The sequence below is a fragment of the Pseudorasbora parva genome, chromosome 12, assembly GCF_024679245.1.
Source record: "Pseudorasbora parva isolate DD20220531a chromosome 12, ASM2467924v1, whole genome shotgun sequence".
In the NCBI taxonomy this organism is placed as follows: Eukaryota; Metazoa; Chordata; class Actinopteri; order Cypriniformes; family Gobionidae; genus Pseudorasbora; species Pseudorasbora parva.
In genome coordinates, this window is record NC_090183.1 from 16,427,238 (window position 1) to 16,449,238 (window position 22,001).

The 22,001-nt window shown below is 38.0% G+C and overlaps 1 protein-coding gene and 1 pseudogene across 1 annotated transcript; both read right to left on the bottom strand.

The window, feature by feature from the left end:
- Positions 1–808: 808 nt before the first annotated feature.
- slc19a2 (solute carrier family 19 member 2) lies at positions 809–17,634 on the bottom strand. The gene is made up of 6 exons (XM_067459349.1): positions 17,445–17,634; positions 15,827–16,393; positions 12,846–13,083; positions 10,863–11,055; positions 5,062–5,203; positions 809–4,965 (listed from the first exon to the last, which is right to left on the bottom strand). Exons 1-6 carry the CDS (start codon positions 17,571–17,573, stop codon positions 4,831–4,833), a joined length of 1,404 nt encoding a protein of 467 aa, XP_067315450.1. The 5' UTR covers positions 17,574–17,634; the 3' UTR covers positions 809–4,830.
- On the bottom strand, positions 8,758–8,874 carry LOC137094672 (5S ribosomal RNA; annotated as a pseudogene).
- Positions 17,635–22,001: the final 4,367 nt, after the last annotated feature.

Here is a 22,001-nt window from a genome sequence, read left to right on the forward strand (position 1 = left end):
GAAAACATTAAGAAAATTAACATTTTTCATAAATTGTCTAATGACATGGCTGATTTAAAATTAATACATTTTAAAAAAAGGCTAAATGTTAAATGGTTTATTAGTATATGTAGTTATGCGATGTAAAACAACTACAATTTATAATTTGAACAAACCTTAAATATTTCATACCAAAAGAAACACACAGATCCACAAAATGCTGTGATCAGGTTCTCTTTATTTTACTTTAGAAACCCTCTAAAGAACAAACCTTGAATTAAAAAAAAATAAAAAAGTAAGAAAGAGCAGCACTACAGAATCATACTTATTGAGTTTGTCCATTTAGGGCTACTGAAGAAACATGGCGTCGCAAAACAGTGACTTCACTGTAAGGGGACCCGTGGTGTATGGAGATGGCTCATTCAAAGGTAATAAAAACACAGCAGCTCATGTAGGGTCTCTACACCACTGAAAACATAGCTATGTAGATAATATTGCATGTCTGTCAATAGATCCTTATAAAAACTACACACTGCACTTTTAAAAGTTTGTGGAATCGTTTTCATTTCTAGACGGACAGAATTGTTCATGACACAGTTACGTAAAAACCGGCCATTCTGAGTCTTTACTAAGGAGACATTTTGTAAATAAACTTTTTTCATAAATTGTCTAATGACATGGGTGATTTCAAATTAATATATATTTTTTAAAGGCTAAATGTAAAATGTTATTAGTATATGCAGTTATGTAATGTAAAATACATCATTAAAATGTATATGTACAAACCTTAAATGTTTCATCCAAAAAGAAATGCACAGATTCACAAAAATTCAGCAGTGATCAGGTTCTCGATTTTATTTTACTTTAGAAAAGAGCAGCACTACAGAAGATCAATCATACTTATTCAGTATCCAACATCAGAGCACAAAACACAGAATGATCTTACAATATAATACACTTTGCAAAGGAATTCTATACTTAGTTCACACAACCCTGTTTTGGTATCAAATGGTCACATTCATTTTTACAACAATACTGAAATATTGACAGAAAGATAAAATAAACAGACATAATAAAAAGTATATTTGTTACAATGCTGGCACAATCATGACTTCATTTCAATAGTCCATTGGGACAATATTGCATGTTATTGCTATAAAATACACATTTAAATGTTATTTTTAAAAGGCCACTGTATATTTAAGAAAATAACTCTAATAACGGTGTTACTGCATGTAAAAAAAGCTTTCTACTGTACCATTTTTCTTATATATAATAAAGATAAATATATATTTAAATATATAATAGATAAGGATTTATAGATATTAGCCAATAAGATACAAAAGATGGAGCAATGCACCATTCAGATCTTCATAGTAAATATGTCGTAATGTAGTTAAATATTTGAAATGTTCATTAAACTGACTCTTTATTATTCTGCCTTTTGATTTTAATTTGATCTAAATAGCTCATTTCCTTCGGTTGTGCGTAACATGATACACCCAGGACGAGTAATCTTCAATAATCACAGACAGGCTCTTCTTAACCCGTAAATGAAAAAGTGCTTAACAAATCATTTGTTAAATAAAACTTAGATGGGATTTTTAACAAAACATTTTTACTTTTTGTATGAAGAAACATAATAATTTAGAAGCAACTAGACACAATGCAACATTATACAACAGTTCCAGTCATCAGATTTGACTGATCAAGCGAATGTAATGTGTTCGATTGAGTCAATGACTCATGTCATCTTTTCAAATACACTGGTTCAATCAAGAACAAAACCCCACCAATGTGCTGCGCAAAGATGCGCACAGTTGATTCTGCCGTGGTTTCGTTTGGACCCATTTTCTTTGACAAAGCAAAAATAGACAAACATCTGGCAATAAAATATGTCTAAAATAATACATCTCTTTCTTTATAAAAACTATTTCACACTTGCAATGATGCTGTTGCTCTGAATCAACAAGGCTATAGTGCTTCTCTTTTTCTTTTTTTAATATGTGCATCCTCCCTTCCTTTCACTTGGTCCTCCATTAGTGCAAAAGAGGGGAGACAACTATCGGCTTAGCACTGCTAGCATTCGCCTTAGCCAACTCCTTCACCACTAATGGAGCGAGCTGGAAAAAATCTAACTTTTCCCGAACCCCGTGAGGAGGGCCACAACATCTTGTCACCAACAAAACGCAGCAAAGATTGTTCTTGGTTCCTGCTTTAACTTCTGGATATTCGACAGCGTTTCCACAACGGAGCAAATGACTTTGCTTTATAGCTATAGTATAGCTATGTGGTATAGATATAGTAGTCATTTTTTACTTTTGACCACTGTTGCGAGGTGAACCTTGGTGACTTTGTAGGCGGTGGAAGTTCTGCCAGCCATGTGCAATTAGAGAATTGAGATGACCTTCAAGATGGCCAACTATGATCGGTTTCCGGGTCATGGGCTAGAGGAGCGAGGAAGCATCAACTTGATTATCCAGAAGAACCTACTGATTACAAGATATTCCGAACAACAGCTGGCAGATAAAAAAAGACGTCTGTGCGCAAGCTTCAACAAAACGAGATGAGAAAGATAACAAATATTTTTGACAGAAGGCAAAAACTGTGTTTTGTAGTGGTTGAATGTTTACCCTGTGCGCAAACAGCTTCATAAGTAATACTACAGTAGTGTTTACATCCATGTCAAGTCAAGTCAATGTATTTACATAGCACTTTTTACAAGTCCAGTTGTTTCAAAGCAGCTTCACAGTGTTAACATGAAAATAATGAAACAGAATTTGATTTGGCTGTACAGCTGCTCTGGAGAAAACAGTGATGTTATCCAGCTAATTTCAATAATCATATAGTGCCAATGCGGGCAGATCAGTAATATAGTTGAAATAAGTAAGCCAATGAGTAAGCCAAAAGACAAAGGAGACGGTGGCAAGCAACCAAAACTCCATCAGGGCCAGAATGGAGAAAAAAACCTTGGGAGAAACCAGGCTCAGTCAGGGGGACAGTTCTCCTCTGGCCGACGAACAAACGTATGATTATGATTCTGGCAACTTTACAGGTCAGAAGTCATATTAGATCAATAGTTATTCAAAAAATTGGAGTTGTCACGCCGGAGACAGGTTTAATGAGGATGTCGTGTCGATGCAGCATTTACAGGCTGGAGTTTAATTGACACGCTCTCTGCAGACCATTCAGGGATGCGTTGGTCAATGAACGCAGGTCAAACATCTGATCCGGACATGGCCTGGATCCGGCTGTCTGCAGTAAACCTCGGGATAAACAGAGAGACTAACATTAGTGTAGATGACGCTCTTTTTATGATGTAACGAGTACATCAGGTGTTATGTGACGTGTTCCCGGTTCCGGCTACGGTTGCCTTGTTAATGCAGCATAATCATTTAACTGATTTGAATAGAAATCGATAATGTTCTATGTGTATGCCATTGTAAAGCGATGCGTTTTTAGTCTAGATTTAAACTGACAAAGTGTGTCTGCTTCCCGAACAATGCTAGGAAGACTGTTTAGGTGCTAAATATGAAAAGGATCGACCGCCTGCAGTTGATTTTGATATTCTCAATTATCTTCTGGCCAGAGTTTTGAAACCAAAATAGACACGATGGAGTATAATGCATTAAGAGCTTGCTCAAGTACTGAGGAGCTAAGCCATTAAGTGCTTTGTAAGTAATTTGCAAGATTTTAAAATGTATACAGTGTTTAATTGGGAGTAAGAACGTTTTAGACCAGCTGAAGTTTGTTTATTAAGCGAGCAGGGCAACCACCCAGTAGAGCGTTACAATAATCTAGCTTTGAGGTAATGAACACATTAATTAACTGTTCAGCAATTGTCATTGAAAGCATGTGTTGTAATTTAGATTTAGAACTTGGCTTTCAAATAAGAGATTGGTATCAAAGAGCACACCCAGGTTCCAAACTGATGACGAGGGCTTGACAGAGCAGCCATCACGTGTTATGTTAGACAGTTTTTCAGGATACTACTTGCAGAGTTTGTCCAATAATTAAAAATTACTTCGTTTTCTGAATGAAGTGGCAGGAAATTACTAGTCATCCAATTTTTTTTATATCTGCATTACGTTAATAATGTGAATTGGTAAGTTTCGTCAGGGTGTGAAGATTTATAGAGTTGAGTATCATTAGCATAACAATGAAAACAAATGCCATGCGTGCTAATGATATCTCCCAGTGGGTATATGCTACCCTCTGTGATTGTACTGGCTTAACAGTAGCTTGAATAAGTGCATTTTAATTATGTTTAAATTAAGGACCTAGTAGTGTTTATGAACCATCCACATAGTTTCTTAAGTGTCAAGCCCTTCGGGAGAGATGTTAAACCGAGGTCCTGACTCTCACTTCCTAATCATCCCCATATACTGATTGGCTTTATCAGGGTCTCTCCATTCCACCAATAAGCTGGTGTTTGGTGGGCGTTCTGGCACAATATGGCTGCCATCACAACATTCAGGTGGATGCTGCACATTGGTGGAGGTTGAGGAGATTCCCCCTTTCATGTAAAGCGCTTTGAGTGACTTGAAAAACTCTATATAAACGTAACAAATTATTATTATTCAAGTAACAACTACCAATATAAGGCATCATATTTGGTGTAAATTTGTGCTACAGAATCTGTGACCCGCAACGACCTCTTAAATATGTAATTGTGAACTCAATCATTAAAATCAATCATCAGTGCAAATATAATATATAAAGCTGGATCAATCAAGTGTGACTTATTTTGAAATGCTGCTTTTGTCTGCGCATTCTTTTTTTGACCTATGTATTTAGATGGAGATGATTATTCAATAACCTTCTGCTTAATGGATGCTGATGTGAGGAGTCTCATGCCTCTGCAACGACCTCTGTTGAGGGTAATTCATTTTGTCCTCCAGATCTCCTTCTTTTGAACAGTTTATACAGCCCAGCAATGAAAAATATCACTGCTACTGCAGCAAAGTAGCTCGCATAGATCAAAAACTGTGGAAAGCAGCAAATTGCATAGGATATTAGCAAATGTCCTTACTGATCCAAAATCGTTATGACACACTCAGCTGGATTCATGTTGTACTTTACCTGCAGAAAAATGTCCAGGCCCAGAACAGCAGAATCTACTACAATCACAGTAAGAAGCGTCTGCAGTAACAGTGCGATAAAAGTGTTTACTCCGAAAACCAAAGCATATCGCTTCATGCTTAAGTTAGCAGCAATCTGAAACCTGGAATATAAAAAAGACAAATGAATATGACTTTTCCCAACATTGATTAAAAGTTTTATGCATTTTATGCATTTATGGAGTTTTTTTTTTAAGGTTAAAGGTGCACTATGTAGTATTTCTGCAGTAAAATATCCAAAAACCACTAGGCCAGTGTTATTTTGTTCAGTTGAGTACCTACAATATCCCAAATGTTTCCAACTATTTGTTAATTGTGAGAAAATTGCTATTTTAACGTTACCATGTGTAACTTTTTTAGTTTATTCTTAGCTAAAAGTACTTAGTTCCTTCAAAAATATATGTGCTCATTAATGTATATTTACTTCTTTCAAGTAATAAAGTATTATTGTAAGTTTATAATATGCCATTGAAAATACATACGGGTGAGGGGTTCGAAAATTCAAGCTTCGCCTTTCGCGTTTTAACACTCGATGGCACTCATGGATGAGGCTGAACTGGAAGCCATGTTAATCTTGGGCTAAATCGGCCACCGTAGGAGTTAAAACGAAATCAGAATTGAGAAGAACAGAAACTATTATTCACTGGATGGTCATATACCGTTTCCCCGCTAGATGGGGGGAAAATATCAAACAGTGTAGCTTTAACTAAGGACCGGGACGTTTCAGCATAGCATCTGAGGAAGTCTCCTGTCAATTGTGTCATATCTGCGCTACCCTCGGTTTCGGGTTTTATTTGGCAGGAGCGCTTTACTCTTAGCAGTGTGAACAAGTGAACGCACAGAGCGTCAAAACATAATTTTCAACACACTTAAATGTATCTAATATGATAAACAGAGCTGCATTACATCATAACCGGAAGAGCGGAAATACTGCAGGCGCCCAGCGAATGTGTTCCGTCCCGTCATGATAAAAGCCCCAGTGTTCGCGAGGCGGGTATTTGTGTAATAATCGCTCCAGCGGCCATGCTCAGCTCCACAACACTCATTCCTGCTCTGCTTCACACTACAATAACGTAATAACCGCATGCATGAACGTGATTTCTGCCCGAGTCCTATTTCCCACCGGCTGTGAGGTGAGGTGAAGATGCTGCGCTCAAACTTTACTTCAGCCAACTACGCATTTATTTTGAATAGGCGCCCTCTAGTGGACGGAAAGTTGCATAGTGCACCTTTAAGTATTGTCTTTAAAAGGTAACATTACTACTGCAAAGCTCACAGAAGATTTACACATGCTTATTTGGAGTACTGCAGCAACAAGATCGTGCGACAAACTCAAGACGAATATGGAAAATATTAAAATAGCTCAAATGTATAAAATAGTAAAAATATAAATGGAAATAGGATAAGTTTAGGCTCTGTGATTTAGGACTGCAATAACAGTGCTTATTCATTTAGCCTGGATTCCAGGGAGTAAATGTGTACTTGCTTTGTAAGTAATTAATTCATTTATGCAATAAAAAGAATAGTGTCCTATTGTTTTTGTTCTTATTCATTTTTCTGTTCGTATGATATCTCTGAGACATTAAAGAAAACCGTGTCTGGTCATGAATGCCAATAACACACCACACGTATCCAACTAACACAGTGGTTCTCAAACCTGCGTGGTTCTGTGCTGCGTTCCAGTTTGTTTTTATTATGCCTTTTACTCGCTAACTTCCCTCCGTCTCCTTCACTCGGATGTGCATCATTTCTTGCGTTGCATGAGTGCCCACCACTGCAGAACCTTTGCAATGGACTGAACTGGAACGCCCTAAGCCCTTGATCACTTGGAATTTATTTTATTATTTTTCCTTTACGAAATTGTTTAATGCATTATATATGTAGGCGTGTTCGGGTTGTTTTAAATGTTTTAAAAATAATTCAAAATATCCTAGAGTTGTTTGTGGTGGGGTAAATTAAACGCGATATGCGGTGACGTCACAATCGTGTTGCATTGTGGTATATGAAGCTGCCTGAAGTGTACATATGAAGCAGACTCGCTCCCTCTGTGAAAATCGAGGGAACCAGGGTCTGTCCATTTAAACTTCCCTTGTCCACTTCACAAAGTTGAACAAACTTCAAAATGGCGGCGGGGATTCCCCCGAGGGGAAGTGCTTAGGAAAGTTTGCAAGTGCATGTCTAAAAGTGGAGTGGAACGCAGCACTGGAGTACCACCAGCCCTGCACATTTTGTATTGCTGCATCCCAATTCGTCTACTTATACTACGTCCTAAAAATATGTACTTTTTTGTGAAGAATTTTTTTTAGGACGTAGTATAATTCTATGTAGCAAAAGAGTATGAAAGCTTTGGGACATACTACTTCATCAACTATAACGGACTCAGTCGCTTAGTCACGTGCATCCTGTCACCGTTTAATCTGCCCTCAATCATCATAACAGTTAAAATCCTCCACATTCAGTTTCATTTTCTACCATATCGGAGAGAAATGTAGCTGCACATTGATTTGCCATTCGTGGGTCTTTAATGCAGAGACTCCTCGTGTTTGCAGTTTAAATATAATGATGCATTTAAAAGTTAATGGCCAAACGTGTCATTACAAAAGTTCACAATGCTGCTAGGTGAAATATAATGTGAACAACACTGAATAAATATATTTTTGTCAGGTTAAATACTGATAGTTGGACACTCAAACCCCTTTATCTAAACCTCTCTATTTAACTGTCGGACTCGCACATCCATAATTTTTTATCCGCGTTTATAGTTCTAATCGAATCCTCGTCCAACTTGCAATGGGTTGTGGCCAATATCAGCCATTAGAGTATGCATCGATCCGCACTTCGAATTCTAAACCGGAAAAAGTATCAAAAAATAGTAAGCAAAAAAAGTAAGCTAATAATAGCAAAAAATCTTTGGAACACTCTTTTAATCATACTACGATTTGGGACATACTAATTCTGTTTTTGAGTACTATTTAGTATGGATAGTATGCAAATTGGGACACAGGGTATGTCTCCATAATCTTTCACACCTCATACAGATCATTAGTAGAATCTGCAAGACCTGAAATGGGGTCAGATATAGAGAGGTGGCAATCTAAAGCCCTATTCGGACGGGAATTGTTTCTCATGTTGACATATGTAAAAATAGATTTGCATGCCACCTCAGTGATAAAACGCAAGCATTCTGATCATTAATTTGTTACATTTCATTTGTTACATTTATATAGCGCTTTTCTAGGCACTCAAAGGGCTTTACATAGAAGGGGGAATCTCCTCAATCACCACCAATGTGCACCACCAATGTGCACCTGGATGGTGCCACGGCCATATTGCCATATTGCGCCAGAACGCACACCAGCTGATTGGTGGAGAGGAGACTAAGTGATTAGGCCAATCATTATATGGGGATTATTAAGAGGCCATGATGGACAGAGGGGCCAATGGGCAAATTTGGCCAGGATGCCGGGGTTACACCCCTACTCGTTATCGAATGACATCCTGGGGTTTTTAACGACCACAGAGAGTCGGGACCTCGGTTTAACGTCTCATCCGAAAGACTGTGCTCTTTATCAGTATAGTGTCCCCATCACTATACTGGGGTGTTAGGACCCACACAGACCACAGGGTGAGCACCCCCTGCTGGCCTCACTGACACCTCTACCAGCAGCTACCTGGTTTTCCCAGTTGGTCTCCCATCCAGGTACTGACCAGGCTCAGCCCTGCTTAGCTTCAGTGGGAAACCAGTCTTGGGCTACAGGGTGATATGGCTGCTGGATATGCTGATGACGATTTATTCACGGTTGTGGAGGAGTACGTTTTATGATCCTGCGCACCTGAGAACGTGCTGTTCATGTGGTCAATAACGTGATTGTATGCTTTAAATAATATCACAAATAGGGCTGTAACTAATGATTATTTTGGTAATCAAGAAACCTGTTGATTAATCGAGCAATCAGATTCTGTGGAAATAAAAATAGACCTTAGCAAAGACCTTCGCCTTAAAAATTACTTAGATCACCCAAAAAGCCTACACGCATAAACATGAAGCGCATATTAAACCTACGGGGCATATGTGCCTTTGTGAATTCCAAGTAGCATTGTGCTTTGGTTTAAATTATTAATTTGTATTAATATGTTGTGCAGCATAGGCTTCAGCCCCCCTAAACTTATGCCTCAGCCCCCCTAAAAAATATGTGATTAACCTTTAAAACATATGAAACTGGCGGGAGGCTTCGGCTTCGTCCCGTCTTTTAGTCTGTCTGTGTGTTGAGTTCTTCAATTCGCTGCCGCAGCGGAGCCGAGCAGAGCGCACGTCAGAAGCAGAAGTGTGTGTGTGTGTGTGTGTGTAAATCTGAGCCTCATTGGTCTGTTACCGCTCCTCAATGTCAAAATATTTGAGAAAACCAATCAAATCAGAGTAGGCGGGCTTTACGTTCAAACCGAAACTGCTGAGGCCATGAGCGCGAATTTTAGGAGCGCAACTCGACAACGAAAGTGGGAGAAATGTAAGCAGTTGAAATAAACATTTATGTTTGACAGCTGCTGCTTTAAGTTAGAAATGTTAAACAATAGACAAAAATATTCAGGCAAATGAATAATCATTTGTCTAATTTTGTTATTTTGAATTGAAAATATGCTATGTGATTCATAATGTAGCCTAGGCCTAATTAACGAACAAGAAATATTAACAAAGCCATTTTCACCAGATTAGGCATATTGATAATGAATGTGTTTATATTGTAAATTAATATAATTCCATTTGTAACCTTCAGTAAATTAAAAAAATCTCAGGTTTTTTTTTCAGTATTGGGCATATTAGTAATGAATCAGTTTATATAGTGAATTAATTTAATAAACTTAAACTTTAATAAACAGTAAATTAACATGTCTAAGAAAATTATTCATAAAACTTATAAATATATGTTAATATGTAGGCCTAAACCATATTTTTACTTTCTTCGCTGATGAAAATGGAAAAACTATAGTCTAGCCTATATCAGTCAAAGCTCAGCATTGTGAGGAGAAAAGAGTCAGGGCAAGATAAAAACAGAGAAAGACAAATAATCTACTGCCCAGTGAAATGGTTTTCAAGCTATTTTATCTAATTTTTTGGCCTTCAGAACATCTTAAAATGCAAATATGTAGATCATAGAATTCAAATTTTCTTGGGGGACCATGCCCCTGAACCCCCTAACATTTGGGATCTCTGTGAATATAAACCTGCCAACATTATTGGGTATGATTAATGCATGTATGCTACAAAATGGCCATGCAATAAGGTATTAATATTAGTTTTATACGTAATAATTAACAGCCAATATCCTATGGGTATGCATGTTTGTAAGCTAGTTAATAGCACAATTTGGATCCCAAACTAAAGTGTGAATTGTTTATCCATAGGCTACCCTCAATGGGGGCTAAGCCCCCCTAAAATGAAAATCCTAAAAACGCCCCTGTTGTGCAGCCTTTGAAAACGGCCTAATAATGCATTTCATGGATTCATGTCAGTGGAATACGCCGGTATTTTGCCAGTTATTCAACATGGGTAAAATGCAAACAAGGATTTTTTTAAAGTGTACTTGAATTTAATTGAGGAATCATGGCAGGATTTCTGTCAGATAGAGGACCCATCAGTGAAAATGGGGATGTATTTAAGCAGTAGCTCTCGTAAGCACTGAGTACCTAGAGCAAAACTGACAAAATTAAGTTATCCATCGTACAGTTGATTTCTAAAGAACATGACATATTGACAGCGTTACTTACGTTGCTATGGTGATAAGCAGCATATAGGTAGCTCTGAAGATCGTGTAGGCAATGTAGCAAACCCAGATATTCCTGATGGTGTCCATGAGGTACACACACACTGCAATTACCACAGAGAAAATGCAGAGAGCAAGTTCTCCCCACACTGCCCAGGACACTTTCACAAAGCCTACAACAAATGCTGCAAACGCACCTGGTGGGGAGAACATCATGAATAATTAAATTTTTTGTTGTTAAAGTGCCCTATTATGCTCATTTCCAAGTTCATTATTTTATTTTTAAGGGTCTGCTAGAATACATTTACATTTTCTTATTGTAGGCTGCCTGAAACACTTTTGTTTATGCTGCGCTCACACCATGGCATTATTACTGTAAAAAAACCTCTTCAAATGGCCTAGAATGGTATTCTTTCAAATGGCCCTTGCGATAATTTGATGTCAGTCTGCACAGTGCGTCTTAAGTCGAACACACCTTAAATCTGTAGTGGTCAGGTGGTAAAAGTTATTGCTTTCAAGTTTAAAAGTTTACATATTGCAATTACAAGTCTCAAAAACATGTGAAGGCTTTTTACCATTACTATTTTGTTACGGTAATTACAAACATTTTCTAAGGCATGTTTATAAATGTCACTTAAAAAGACCAAACTGAACTAAAGCCTGACCCTGGCTTAATCTAAGCCCTGTCTGTGAAACCAGGATATAGTTTCACTATAGTTGATGTGCTGAGAAGCCATATTGGATTCTGAAGGGGCATTCCAGTTAAAATTTCCTACTGGGAACTAGGAATTTCCCAATTCACAGGACAAATGGAGTGCCCCATTACTTTCAACCCTGCTCCGATAAAAATACCTGATGTTTTCAAATAACCCTGACTGAAGGATACCGAATCATGTGCATTTAATTAAGGATGAAGCCAAAATCAGCAAGGCTGTCACCACAAAGAACTGAGTTTGACACAACTGCACTAAACGAAAAGTAAAAATAAATAAAAAGCATAAAAAAGTAAGGTGCCCTTTCATTGGGAATCAATTGATACAATTGTTATACTGTTGAATTTGTGTTGATAATTATGAAAATGATGGTAACAGAGAATGCAGAAAATGCTAAGCATTTTGAAAATAAACATATAGTGCACACGGAAAAGTATTCACAGTGCTTCACTTTTTCCACATTTTGTTATGTTACAGCCTTAATCCAAAACGGATTAATTATTTCCCTCAAAATACCCCTTAATGACGATGTGAAGGTTTGTTTGAAATCTTTGCAAATGTAATCTCTGTACATTGCTGCATTCCTTTTTCTCTCAATCCTGACTAGTCTCCCAATGCCTGCAGCTGAAAAAAATCCCCACAGCATGATGCTGCCACCACCATGCTTCACTGTAGGAACGGTATTGGCCAGGTGATGAGCGGTGCTTGGTTTCCTTCAGATGACGATTGCAATTCAGACCAAAGAGTTCAATCTTTGTTTCATCAAACCAGAGAAACAGATTTCCACTGTGCTCATTTGGAGCTTCAATGCTGCAGACATTTTTCTGTAGCCTTTCCCAGCTCTATGCCTCGATACTGTCTCGGAGGTCTACAGACAATTCCTTGGACTTCATGGCTTGATTTGTGTTCTGACATGCATTGATAACTGTGGGAGCTTATATAAACAGGTATGTGCTTTTCTAAAACAACTGATTTTACCACAGATGGACTCCAATCAAGTTGTAGACACAACATCTCAATGATGATCAGTGGAAACAGGATGCACCTGAGCTCAATTTTAAGTGTAAAGATTTCTAACAAACCTCTTTCATGTTGCCATTATGGAGTATTGTTTAAAGAAGTTTGAAGAAAATAATGCATTTAAATGGTTGAATAATGCTTATTCCATTTTGGAATAAGACTGTAACAAAATGTGGAAATGTGAAGCACTGTGAATACTTTACGGATGCCATGTATAATAAAATGGATTATAAACAGATAATAGATGGCCATACCAAGCAAAGTAGAAATGGTCTCTACATATCCATTGTAGATCTCAAAATCTTTGGAAGGCAAGATTTTCTCCCAAAGTGCTTGAGCGTAATTAACCACCTGGAGGTAACCACATGTGGACAAAGCCCACCACACTGACCAGGACAGTAGGGTAGGTGAGGAGTAACACTTCAGGAAGTCTTCCCAGAGCATTTTTAACACTTCATGTAATCTGCTACATCTAGTGTTGTCTCTGAGAGTCTAAAAAAAATAAAAGAAAAAATAAGGTCAAAACAATTCATAGACTTCTCTGATCAACATGCATATGTCTATGTACCCAATTTTAGCATTTTAATTTATTTTTTCTGCAATCATTTAAAGACTTTGGTTACATTTTGAAACACAAATTAGGATATTTTAAATGTGTCATTAACTGGCTTTTTTATACTGTTGTCTGAGGTCAACTAATGATGTTTGTGTGGTTTTTACATTCAAAAACATTATAACTAATAAGTAATAGGCTATTTTTTTACACTGGTTTTGAGGCTCTCTCCAAAATACTGGGTTTTAGTGGCCGTGCCGCACTGGAGACTAGGAAGTAAACGCCCACGGCTAGGATTGGATAAAATACACATATTTAATGAGCTTAAGCTCCCCTGTCAGTTCACATGAGGGAGAAGGAGAGATTGAGGGAGAAGTGGTAACTGGAATGATTTTCTTGATCACAGGGCTCGTAAATGACTTTATCAAGCAAACACATTGATTTCTTTGTCATCCACCAGCGATTGATTGGACTATTATTTTAATATTACACAGTCCGCTAGATCGGTCGATATAAGTGTGAACCGCGCGCACGCGTCACCCTTCAAAGGTCGAGACTTTGAGAGACAACAACACAGATCAAGAACGGAATATTATGAGATTCATTGGCCTGCCGTGCTTTGCGAGCCCTGGCCCATACGTTTCCAAGTCTAAGGTGCTAAAGGTATGCTCTGTTAGACACCTACATACAATGCAATACTATTTACTCACATAAGTGTGTTGCACCATTCCTGTTGGATCCAAATCCAGCATCGACCGGAGATTTGTTTACAAATGATTCCACAGTGAAATGAAGTGAACATGGCCTTCCCCATGTGAGCTAGAACATCATTAAAAATAGTTTCAACCACACAGTCCTAATATTAAGATTCGAAGGAAGCTTATGCAGCGACTGTGTTCTTCTACAACCAGGAATAGTGTAATATCTTGATATCTTCCTCGGCATGTTTATTGTTGTTGACCAGCTAGCAAGAGCCGATTACCTCTATGAGTCGGTTGGTGGGGCTACTGGATTAGACGTGCTGTAGAGATGTTTCGTGGCGCTATGATGTAAGAATGAAGCACAGGACCGTTTGCTGAGCCTGATGTCTATAAAAGCTTTTCTTTGACCAACAAGGAAGTTTTCAGCTCTGAAACTTTGAGGAGATACTTAAATTACCATGACCTTTTATATATCAAAAGCTCAAGGGAAAGTTGATTTCTCAATTCATTACCCCTTTAAATTAAACCTGAGATTCTGTCCCTCCATTGAAAACGAGGTTAAATAAAGTGGCACATTCCAGATCCTGTCATTTTGGCAGCTTGACTTCAATATAAGCTGTTTTTAGAATAACAAGAAAGGTTGATTTCTAAAACTTACAGGATGGTTTTATAGTGCAATGACCTCTTTGTCAAAAGATCATGGGATTTTTGATTTTTCAAACCTGAGAGGTTTCCATCCCTCCATTGATAGTACAGGCAACCCAAACTTAGAAGATCCAAAAAGGGGTTGTGAAATAGATCTTTATGATTTGAGCGGTTTAATCCAATTCTTATAAAAAAATATAGGTGTAAATGACAGAATTACCTAGCCTAGAAATCTAGGCGCACCCTAGCAGCAGCAAATCTGTCAGGATGTCTAGCAACTCTCCATTGGTTTGTGATTTGGAAAAACCAAACTGAGTCCGTGGGCGGGCTTAACATAATTACGGCAGAGTTGTGGCGGTTCCGTGTGCTACTAGAAAATAAAGATGCTGGTGAACATCGGTCTTTCGAATTGGCTTTGGGCGTGATTCTGGAAGACTTGGAGTTATGATTTTCTTTGAGAAAAGAACAGCACTGAACTCATTTTTAAAGGAAGATGCGTTCTGAGCTTTGCAACCAAATACGGCAAAAGTTGAATCTGTCGACTAGCTCTACGTTACCTTCTTCGTTGCTCTGGAAGCCATTGACTTCCATAGTATTTTTTTTCCCTACTATGCAAGTCAGTGGCTCCAGGTAACTATTTGGTTACTGGCATTCTTCAAAATATCTTCCCTTGTGTTCAACTGAAGAAAGAAACTCATACAGGTTAGAAACAACTTGAGGGTGAGTAAAGGATGACAGAATATTAATCTTAAAGTGAACTATCCCTTTAACCTACAGACTTTCAAACATGAAAATGTCATTTATTAATATATATTCGTGTCAAAATGGCATATAAACATCTTTTCCTATACTATTTTGACTGGAAACGCTTCCAACACACTCGCGTGTTGCGTGAAAAATAGGCTTCTCTTCTATTTGAAGTATGCACGCGTTTTCCGCGGGGCTCGGACCGCGCATGAGCCGCGCATGTGACGCAGGCAGTGTGCAAGGTCTAACCGGTTAACATGGGAGCCGAAATAAAAACGGACACGCCACGCAGCCGAGACGCTCACGGCACGCTTGCAGTGTGTCCCCGGCCTAAGAATTACCATTGTTTTTGGGTGAAGTATTCCTTTAATACTAGCAGGTAACACTAAAGCTCATTTTGTTCATCCGCACATAAATGGAATATAAGTATAATTGTATTATAACTTATAACATAAGATAATTACAACATAGTTAATCAGCCATAATTATCTGAATCAAAAATACATTTTAGAAGAGCAAAAAAATAAACCATGCCCATTTTTAAAATTATACGCTCATAACATAAAAAAACAACAACTTGTCTACTCACAGTTTTCTCATCTGCACTAAGCTGCATTTTGGACTCTGGATCCTCTGGTTTTTCGATCAGCTGACTGCGGTTTGTTGGTTCCAGTACTGCTTCATCCTGAGAGCTACTCTCTCTCTGGTGAAAGAACAGGCTCTTACCGGGCATGGGTAGGAGCCAAGGGGCAACAAAGGCTATACAGGAGGACACCAGAGTGATGACACTCAAGTAAAAAAGAGGTACCTGGGCTTCAGACACCAGAATCTGTCCAATGAGTGAGCCAATGGATGAGCCCAACAGTGTGACACTGCGACAAATACCAGTCACCCTTTGATAATGAGACGGCTCCACAACACTGTAGATGTAGGAGTAGTATGCAACTTCAGTAGCAGTGGCAAGACCGAAAAAGAACTCCAATAACTGCATGGCCAGCACACCCTGGGCCTTCATGAGCATAACGTATGTCACTATGAAGCTGGCCGCCTGGAGAATAAGCACAGGCTTGTAGCGAAGGTAATCTGTGGCCAGGAAAACAGGAAAAAGCAGGACAAGGTACGAATATGTCCATAATGGATAGATTTCGTTCACAACCTGTAAAAAAAAAGTTACAGTAGTTTAGTTAATAGATAAAGTAGTCAATAATATATGCTTATGATCAAAAGATTGTTTAAAAACAAAAACAAAAACATTGTGTTTCAAATTTAACTACAACAATGTAATGTGGTGTAAGTAACCATCAAATAAAAAGCAATACCATTTTTCTTACACCCCTTAATACATGCGAGTGTACACATTTAAATACAACATAATGGTAACTATTTTTTCCAGATATCACAAATTCTTTGAGGACATTTAACAACCTTAGAGACTTGACCTTGAGATAGAAACTGCAGGAATACCATCTATGATATCACTTTCGGTTTTCGTTTTATTTTTTTATCTGCACGTGGGTGACATATTACTTTGCCTTACTTCTCTCTCTCATATATATATATATATATATATATATATATATATATATATATATATATATATATATATATATATTATATAACATATAATATTTTTTATATATATATACATATAATATTTTATATTATATGTATATATATATAAAATAATTTTATATATATATAAAGAGAGACCCTACAATTAGCATTTCTTCAAGACACAGCAACACTCACTGAAGCCTGAAAATGTGATGCAGCTTTAGTTATTAATACAGGGTTTTGCTTTTGTGAAGAGATTAAACTTCTAGGATTAAAACAGCTGCCAGATTTCCCAATCTAACGTTAGCTGGTGGGTAAATTGACCTAAGTACAATACCTAAGTACATATTCTTCACATTAAATTATTCATATATTACTTTTTAAAAGTTCTGAAATCGAGCTCAGAACACATGTAGCCGTGGCAAATTTACGCATGTGTTCACATTTATTATTACTTTTACCATAATGTATCTTATTTCACTCTTACAACATCGAAAAGCCTTATTCGGATAGCTAACGTTAGCGAAGTTATGTATTTATTTAGGTAAGTTATATCGAAGTTAATTTTTGGAGAGCTGCCTAACGTGGTGAAGGGTGAAACCTCTTTCATCATTCCATGTACGCTTTCATCACCTAACGTTACAGAAACTTACCTCTGTCTCTGTCAGGTTTTTATCAGGTCCCATCAAAAACGCTGTTAGAAAAGGCTCCAGTGGTCTGTGATTACAGAAAAATCCATAAATGCAGAGTAAAACGGTGGGATAGTGCCATGGTTCAGACATAATCGCGTGCTCCTAATGATCTTTACGCTACGAACAGCGCAAGTGCATTTTGCAATAAATGACTTGAATAGACCATACCCATGACCATACCAAAGCAATCAGAGGACAAGTGGTGGCGCAATAAGATGACGTCATATGATAAACTGGCGTGTTTAGGCCACGCCCACGGGGGGGGGGGGGGGGGGTAAAGCAACAGTTTTTCAATAACGGAAGCTTTTTGCATTCACTTGAGAGAAAAATCTACTCTGTTTTTCTGAATTAATGACTTAATTATCTCAGAATTATGAGATCATTTTTCATGAATCATTTTTTGCTCTGTTTTTTCTGAATTAATTACTTAATTATCTCAGAATTACGAGATAATTTTTTCTTGAAAAAAAATATTTTGTTCTGTTTTTCTGAATTAATGAGATCCCTCAAAATCCTGCCAAGAGCCCTATTTTAGCTGGATTCCATGGAAGTAAACATGTCCCGCCTTTCAAATTTAATCCAGAATTTTTACTTTGGGTTTGAGACATTGTCTTAAAGTAATAAAAATTGTATTGTTTTTAGTGCGTCAACTTTGTGCAGACACCTCAAGACAGCAGAAAAGAACATTCTAATCTGCTTGACTATTGCACTCCATGGGGATTCAGTATTTTCAACAATTGCCTGATTGTCTTTTGTGTCACCACGTAGCAGCCTGAATGCATTTTGATCATCTTAACACGATCACATAGTAATGCGTATCAATAGTACGAGTGTGAAATCGTGTCTAATGTATATCGTCTGGAATGTATATTGTCTGGAATGTATACTGAGATAATGCAAGTACGCTGTCTTTCGCGTACATATGATACGCACTTTATGGCGTGTATATGCTCTTAGGTTGGGGTGGTGGGGTGGGGGGTTCGTACGTATAATAAGCCATAAAGCGCGTATCATAAGCACGTGAAAAACTGTGTTGCATATGCACACCAAAACTGATTTTGGCGTATACATTCCACAAGATTGCACACTTGTACTATTTATAAGCATTTTCATGAGATCAGGCTCGCAAAGCATATCTGATATGGAGAAACAGGCAAATTCTTGAGGTGTCTGCACAAAATTGATGCACTAAAAACAATACCATTTACATTACATAAAGACAGCAGCAATGTTTCAAACCCAAAGTAAAATAAAACTGGATTAAACTTGAAAGGCTTGACATGTTTACTTCCATGCAATCCAGCTAAAAGCAGGATTTTGAGGGATCTCATTCATTTATTTTTTTTCAAGAAAAAATATCTCATAATTCTGAGAAAATTAAGTAATTAATTCAGAAAAACAGAGCAAAAACTTTTTATTCATTAAAAATTATCTCATAATTCTGAGATAATTAAGTCATTAATTCAGAAAAACAGAGTAGATTTTTTTTCTCACGTGAATGCAATAAGCTTCCGTAGTACGGTCTTAATAAAATATAATTAATATGACGTATCTTATAAATTCTAGTATTAGCCTATAAATTGATTATAATCAGAAATATATTTTACAGGAGTTAAAGAGTGACAAACTGTCAGCAAAATATAGGCCTAGGACGATATACCTGCTGGCATGCTGGAGCTTTGAATCCATGTTTGCAAAAAACAAATGCTGACAAACAACCAAAGTACTAATTCCATGGATCAACCACTGTCTGTGATGTTGACTGTAGTTCGTAATATACAGGTCCTTCTCAAAAAATTAGCATATGTGATAAAAGTTCATTATTTTCAAAATTAAACTTTCATACATTTTAGATTCATTGCACACCAACTGAAATATTTCAGGTCTTTTATTGTTTTAATACTGATTTATGCATACAGCTCATGAAAACCCAAAATTCCAAAATCTCAAAAAATTAGCATATCATGAAAAGGTTCTCTAAACGAGCTAAGAACCTAATCATCTGAATCAACTAATTAACTCTAAACACCTGCAAAAGATTCCTGAGGCTTTTAAAAACTCCTAGCCTGGTTCATTACTCAAAACCGCAATCATGGGTAAGACTGCCGACCCGACCCTGTCCAGAAGGCCATCATTGACACCCTCAAACGAGAGGGTAAGACACAGAAAGAAATTTCTGAACGAATAGGCTGTTCCCAGCGTGCTGTATCAAGGCACCTCAGTGGGAAGTCTGTGGGAAGGAAAAAGTGTGGTGAAGGGGGGATTCTGAAATCCACTGCCGCTTCAATATACCTGTATATATTTATATCCTTATTAACTTCATAATCAAAACCTTAATTAATATTTATCTTCCTATATTACCTATATTATTATAATGATTCTATCCAGTTATGATTTTGCTTTGTTTCTTGTTTTCTAAAGTGTGTATTTGGTCTCTGAGGAGTGACTGAGGGTCTGGCCTAGAGATGTGTGATGTGTCACTAAACACTGGCAACAAGGTCGTGTGTTTGGATTTTTGAGGTATCACACACCCCTAACATGTCAGGAGTGCAGTAACAGCGTTTGCTCACTTAGCCCGGCTTCCAGATGTGAAATATGGATTTGTCTTTCATTTAATTTATTACGTTTTATTCCTTTTATATTTCCTTTTACTGCAACACTAAAGACTCAAGATGAATATTGCCTGTACTATTGTGTGTCCCTCTCACTAAAGGAAAGCACATGTTATCAGTATGTTTTGGTAAAAACTAGTTAGAACTGGAGCTTAATCAGCTCCAACCTTGGAGAGACTGTGTATCTGTGTATGTGCGCAATATTCTATGTTACAGATCAGAATGGTGTACAATGGGCACCCTAAGAGATGGGTGGACTTGTTGTTCTGGGCAAGCTGGCGCCTGCTCCAGATCTGGAAGGTCACTACGGGCCTGATTCTGGGGTGAAAGAGTCAACAAGTGACACGTCAGTGGAAACGTGCATCAGATTAACTGACTCGAGTGGAAATTTACCATGACTGTGCATTGTCTCTGAGCCAATCAGAACCATCCACATTGCAGTAATGACGTGAATAAGACCTTGAAAATGGTATAACTGTTGGGACAATTGTATGTATGATAGGGCGAGGCAACGAGACGGTGAGAGAGGGAGCGCGGCCTACGAACTCCTTGTGAGACTTGAAGCTGGCTTCTGCTTTTGAAACTGCAAACTATTCTTAAGTAAATTTTTCTTTTATTTAATTGGAATCCTGACTCCATCTGTCTTCATTTCTTCACTACTGGTCCTGGGTCATAAGCTGTTAACCCCTAACAGTGGCAAAAAACGCTGCACAACGAGAAGAGGTAACCGGACCCTGAAGAAGATTGTGGAGAAGGACCGATTCCAGACCTTGGGGGACCTGCGGAAGCAGTGGACTGAGTCTGGAGTAGAAACATCCAGAGCCACCGTGCACAGGCGTGTGCAGGAAATGGGCTACAGGTGCCGCATTCCCCAGGTCAAGCCACTTTTGGATTACAGAGAACCAGTACTGGACTGTTTCTCTGTGGTCCAAAGTACTTTTTTCGGATGAAAGCAAATTTTGCATGTCATTCGGAAATCAAGGTGCCAGAGTCTGGAGGAAGACTGGGGAGAAGGAAATGCCAAAATGCCTGAAGTCCTGTGTCAAGAACCCACAGTCAGTGATGATCTGGGGCGCCATGTCAGCTGCTGGTGTTGGTCCACTGTGTTTTATCAAGGGCAGCGTCAATGCTGCTAGCTATCAGGGGATTTTGGAGCACTTTATGGTTCCATCTGCTGAAAAGCTTTATGGAGATGAAGATTTGGTTTTTCAGCATGACCTGGCACCTGCTCACAGTGCCAAAACCACTGGTAAATGGTTTACTGACCATGATTACTGTGCTCAATTGGCCTGCCAACTCTCCTGACCTGAACCCCATAGAGAATCTGTGGGATATTGTGAAGAGAAAGTTGAGAATCGCAAGACCCAACACTCTGGATGAGCTGAACCTCTTACACTCAGGGCCATTTTTGGGGATTTCCACCTGGATTTGGCCTATATTGAAAAGCTTCCCATGCACACATACAGTGGTCTAGGTTCAAATTTTGGTGTCATTTTACAGGAAACCCTTTGAAGTTACATAAAACACTGCTAAAAGTGATACACATGTAAGTATATGTTGTCTAAGCTGTAATAACCCCCCCCCCCCCCCCCCCAAAAAAAAGTAGGCGCTTTTTGATTTTTTCTCTCCATAAATTCATTTTTGAAAGTGTGTAACTCAGGCCCTGTGTGCTCTTTTCAAAAATGTATTTGGGTAGGCCAAATCCAGGCGGAAATGACATCAGAGTTATTTAGTGTAAATACATTACTTTGTGTAAAACAAATGCCAAAGTGATGCATATCTCCAGAAAGTAGATACTCTAAGCTTTCAAATGGTACCATATATGACACCATAGCTCCTCCACAGACATTTAAAATGGAAAGTAAATACATGACGATGTCATTCCAGACCCTGTACAGGGTCCACA

Coding starts and splice junctions, on each gene's coding strand:
- slc19a2 (XM_067459349.1), bottom strand. CDS start 17,573: ATGTCTGAACCATGGCACTATCCCACCGTTTTACTCTGCATTTATGGA. Junction 11,056..12,845: donor GACCATTTCTACTTTGCTTG/GTATGGCCATCT, acceptor TCTCCCCACCAG/GTGCGTTTGCAGCATTTGTT. Junction 4,966..5,061: donor GCCTGGACATTTTTCTGCAG/GTAAAGTACAAC, acceptor TGCTTTCCACAG/TTTTTGATCTATGCGAGCTA.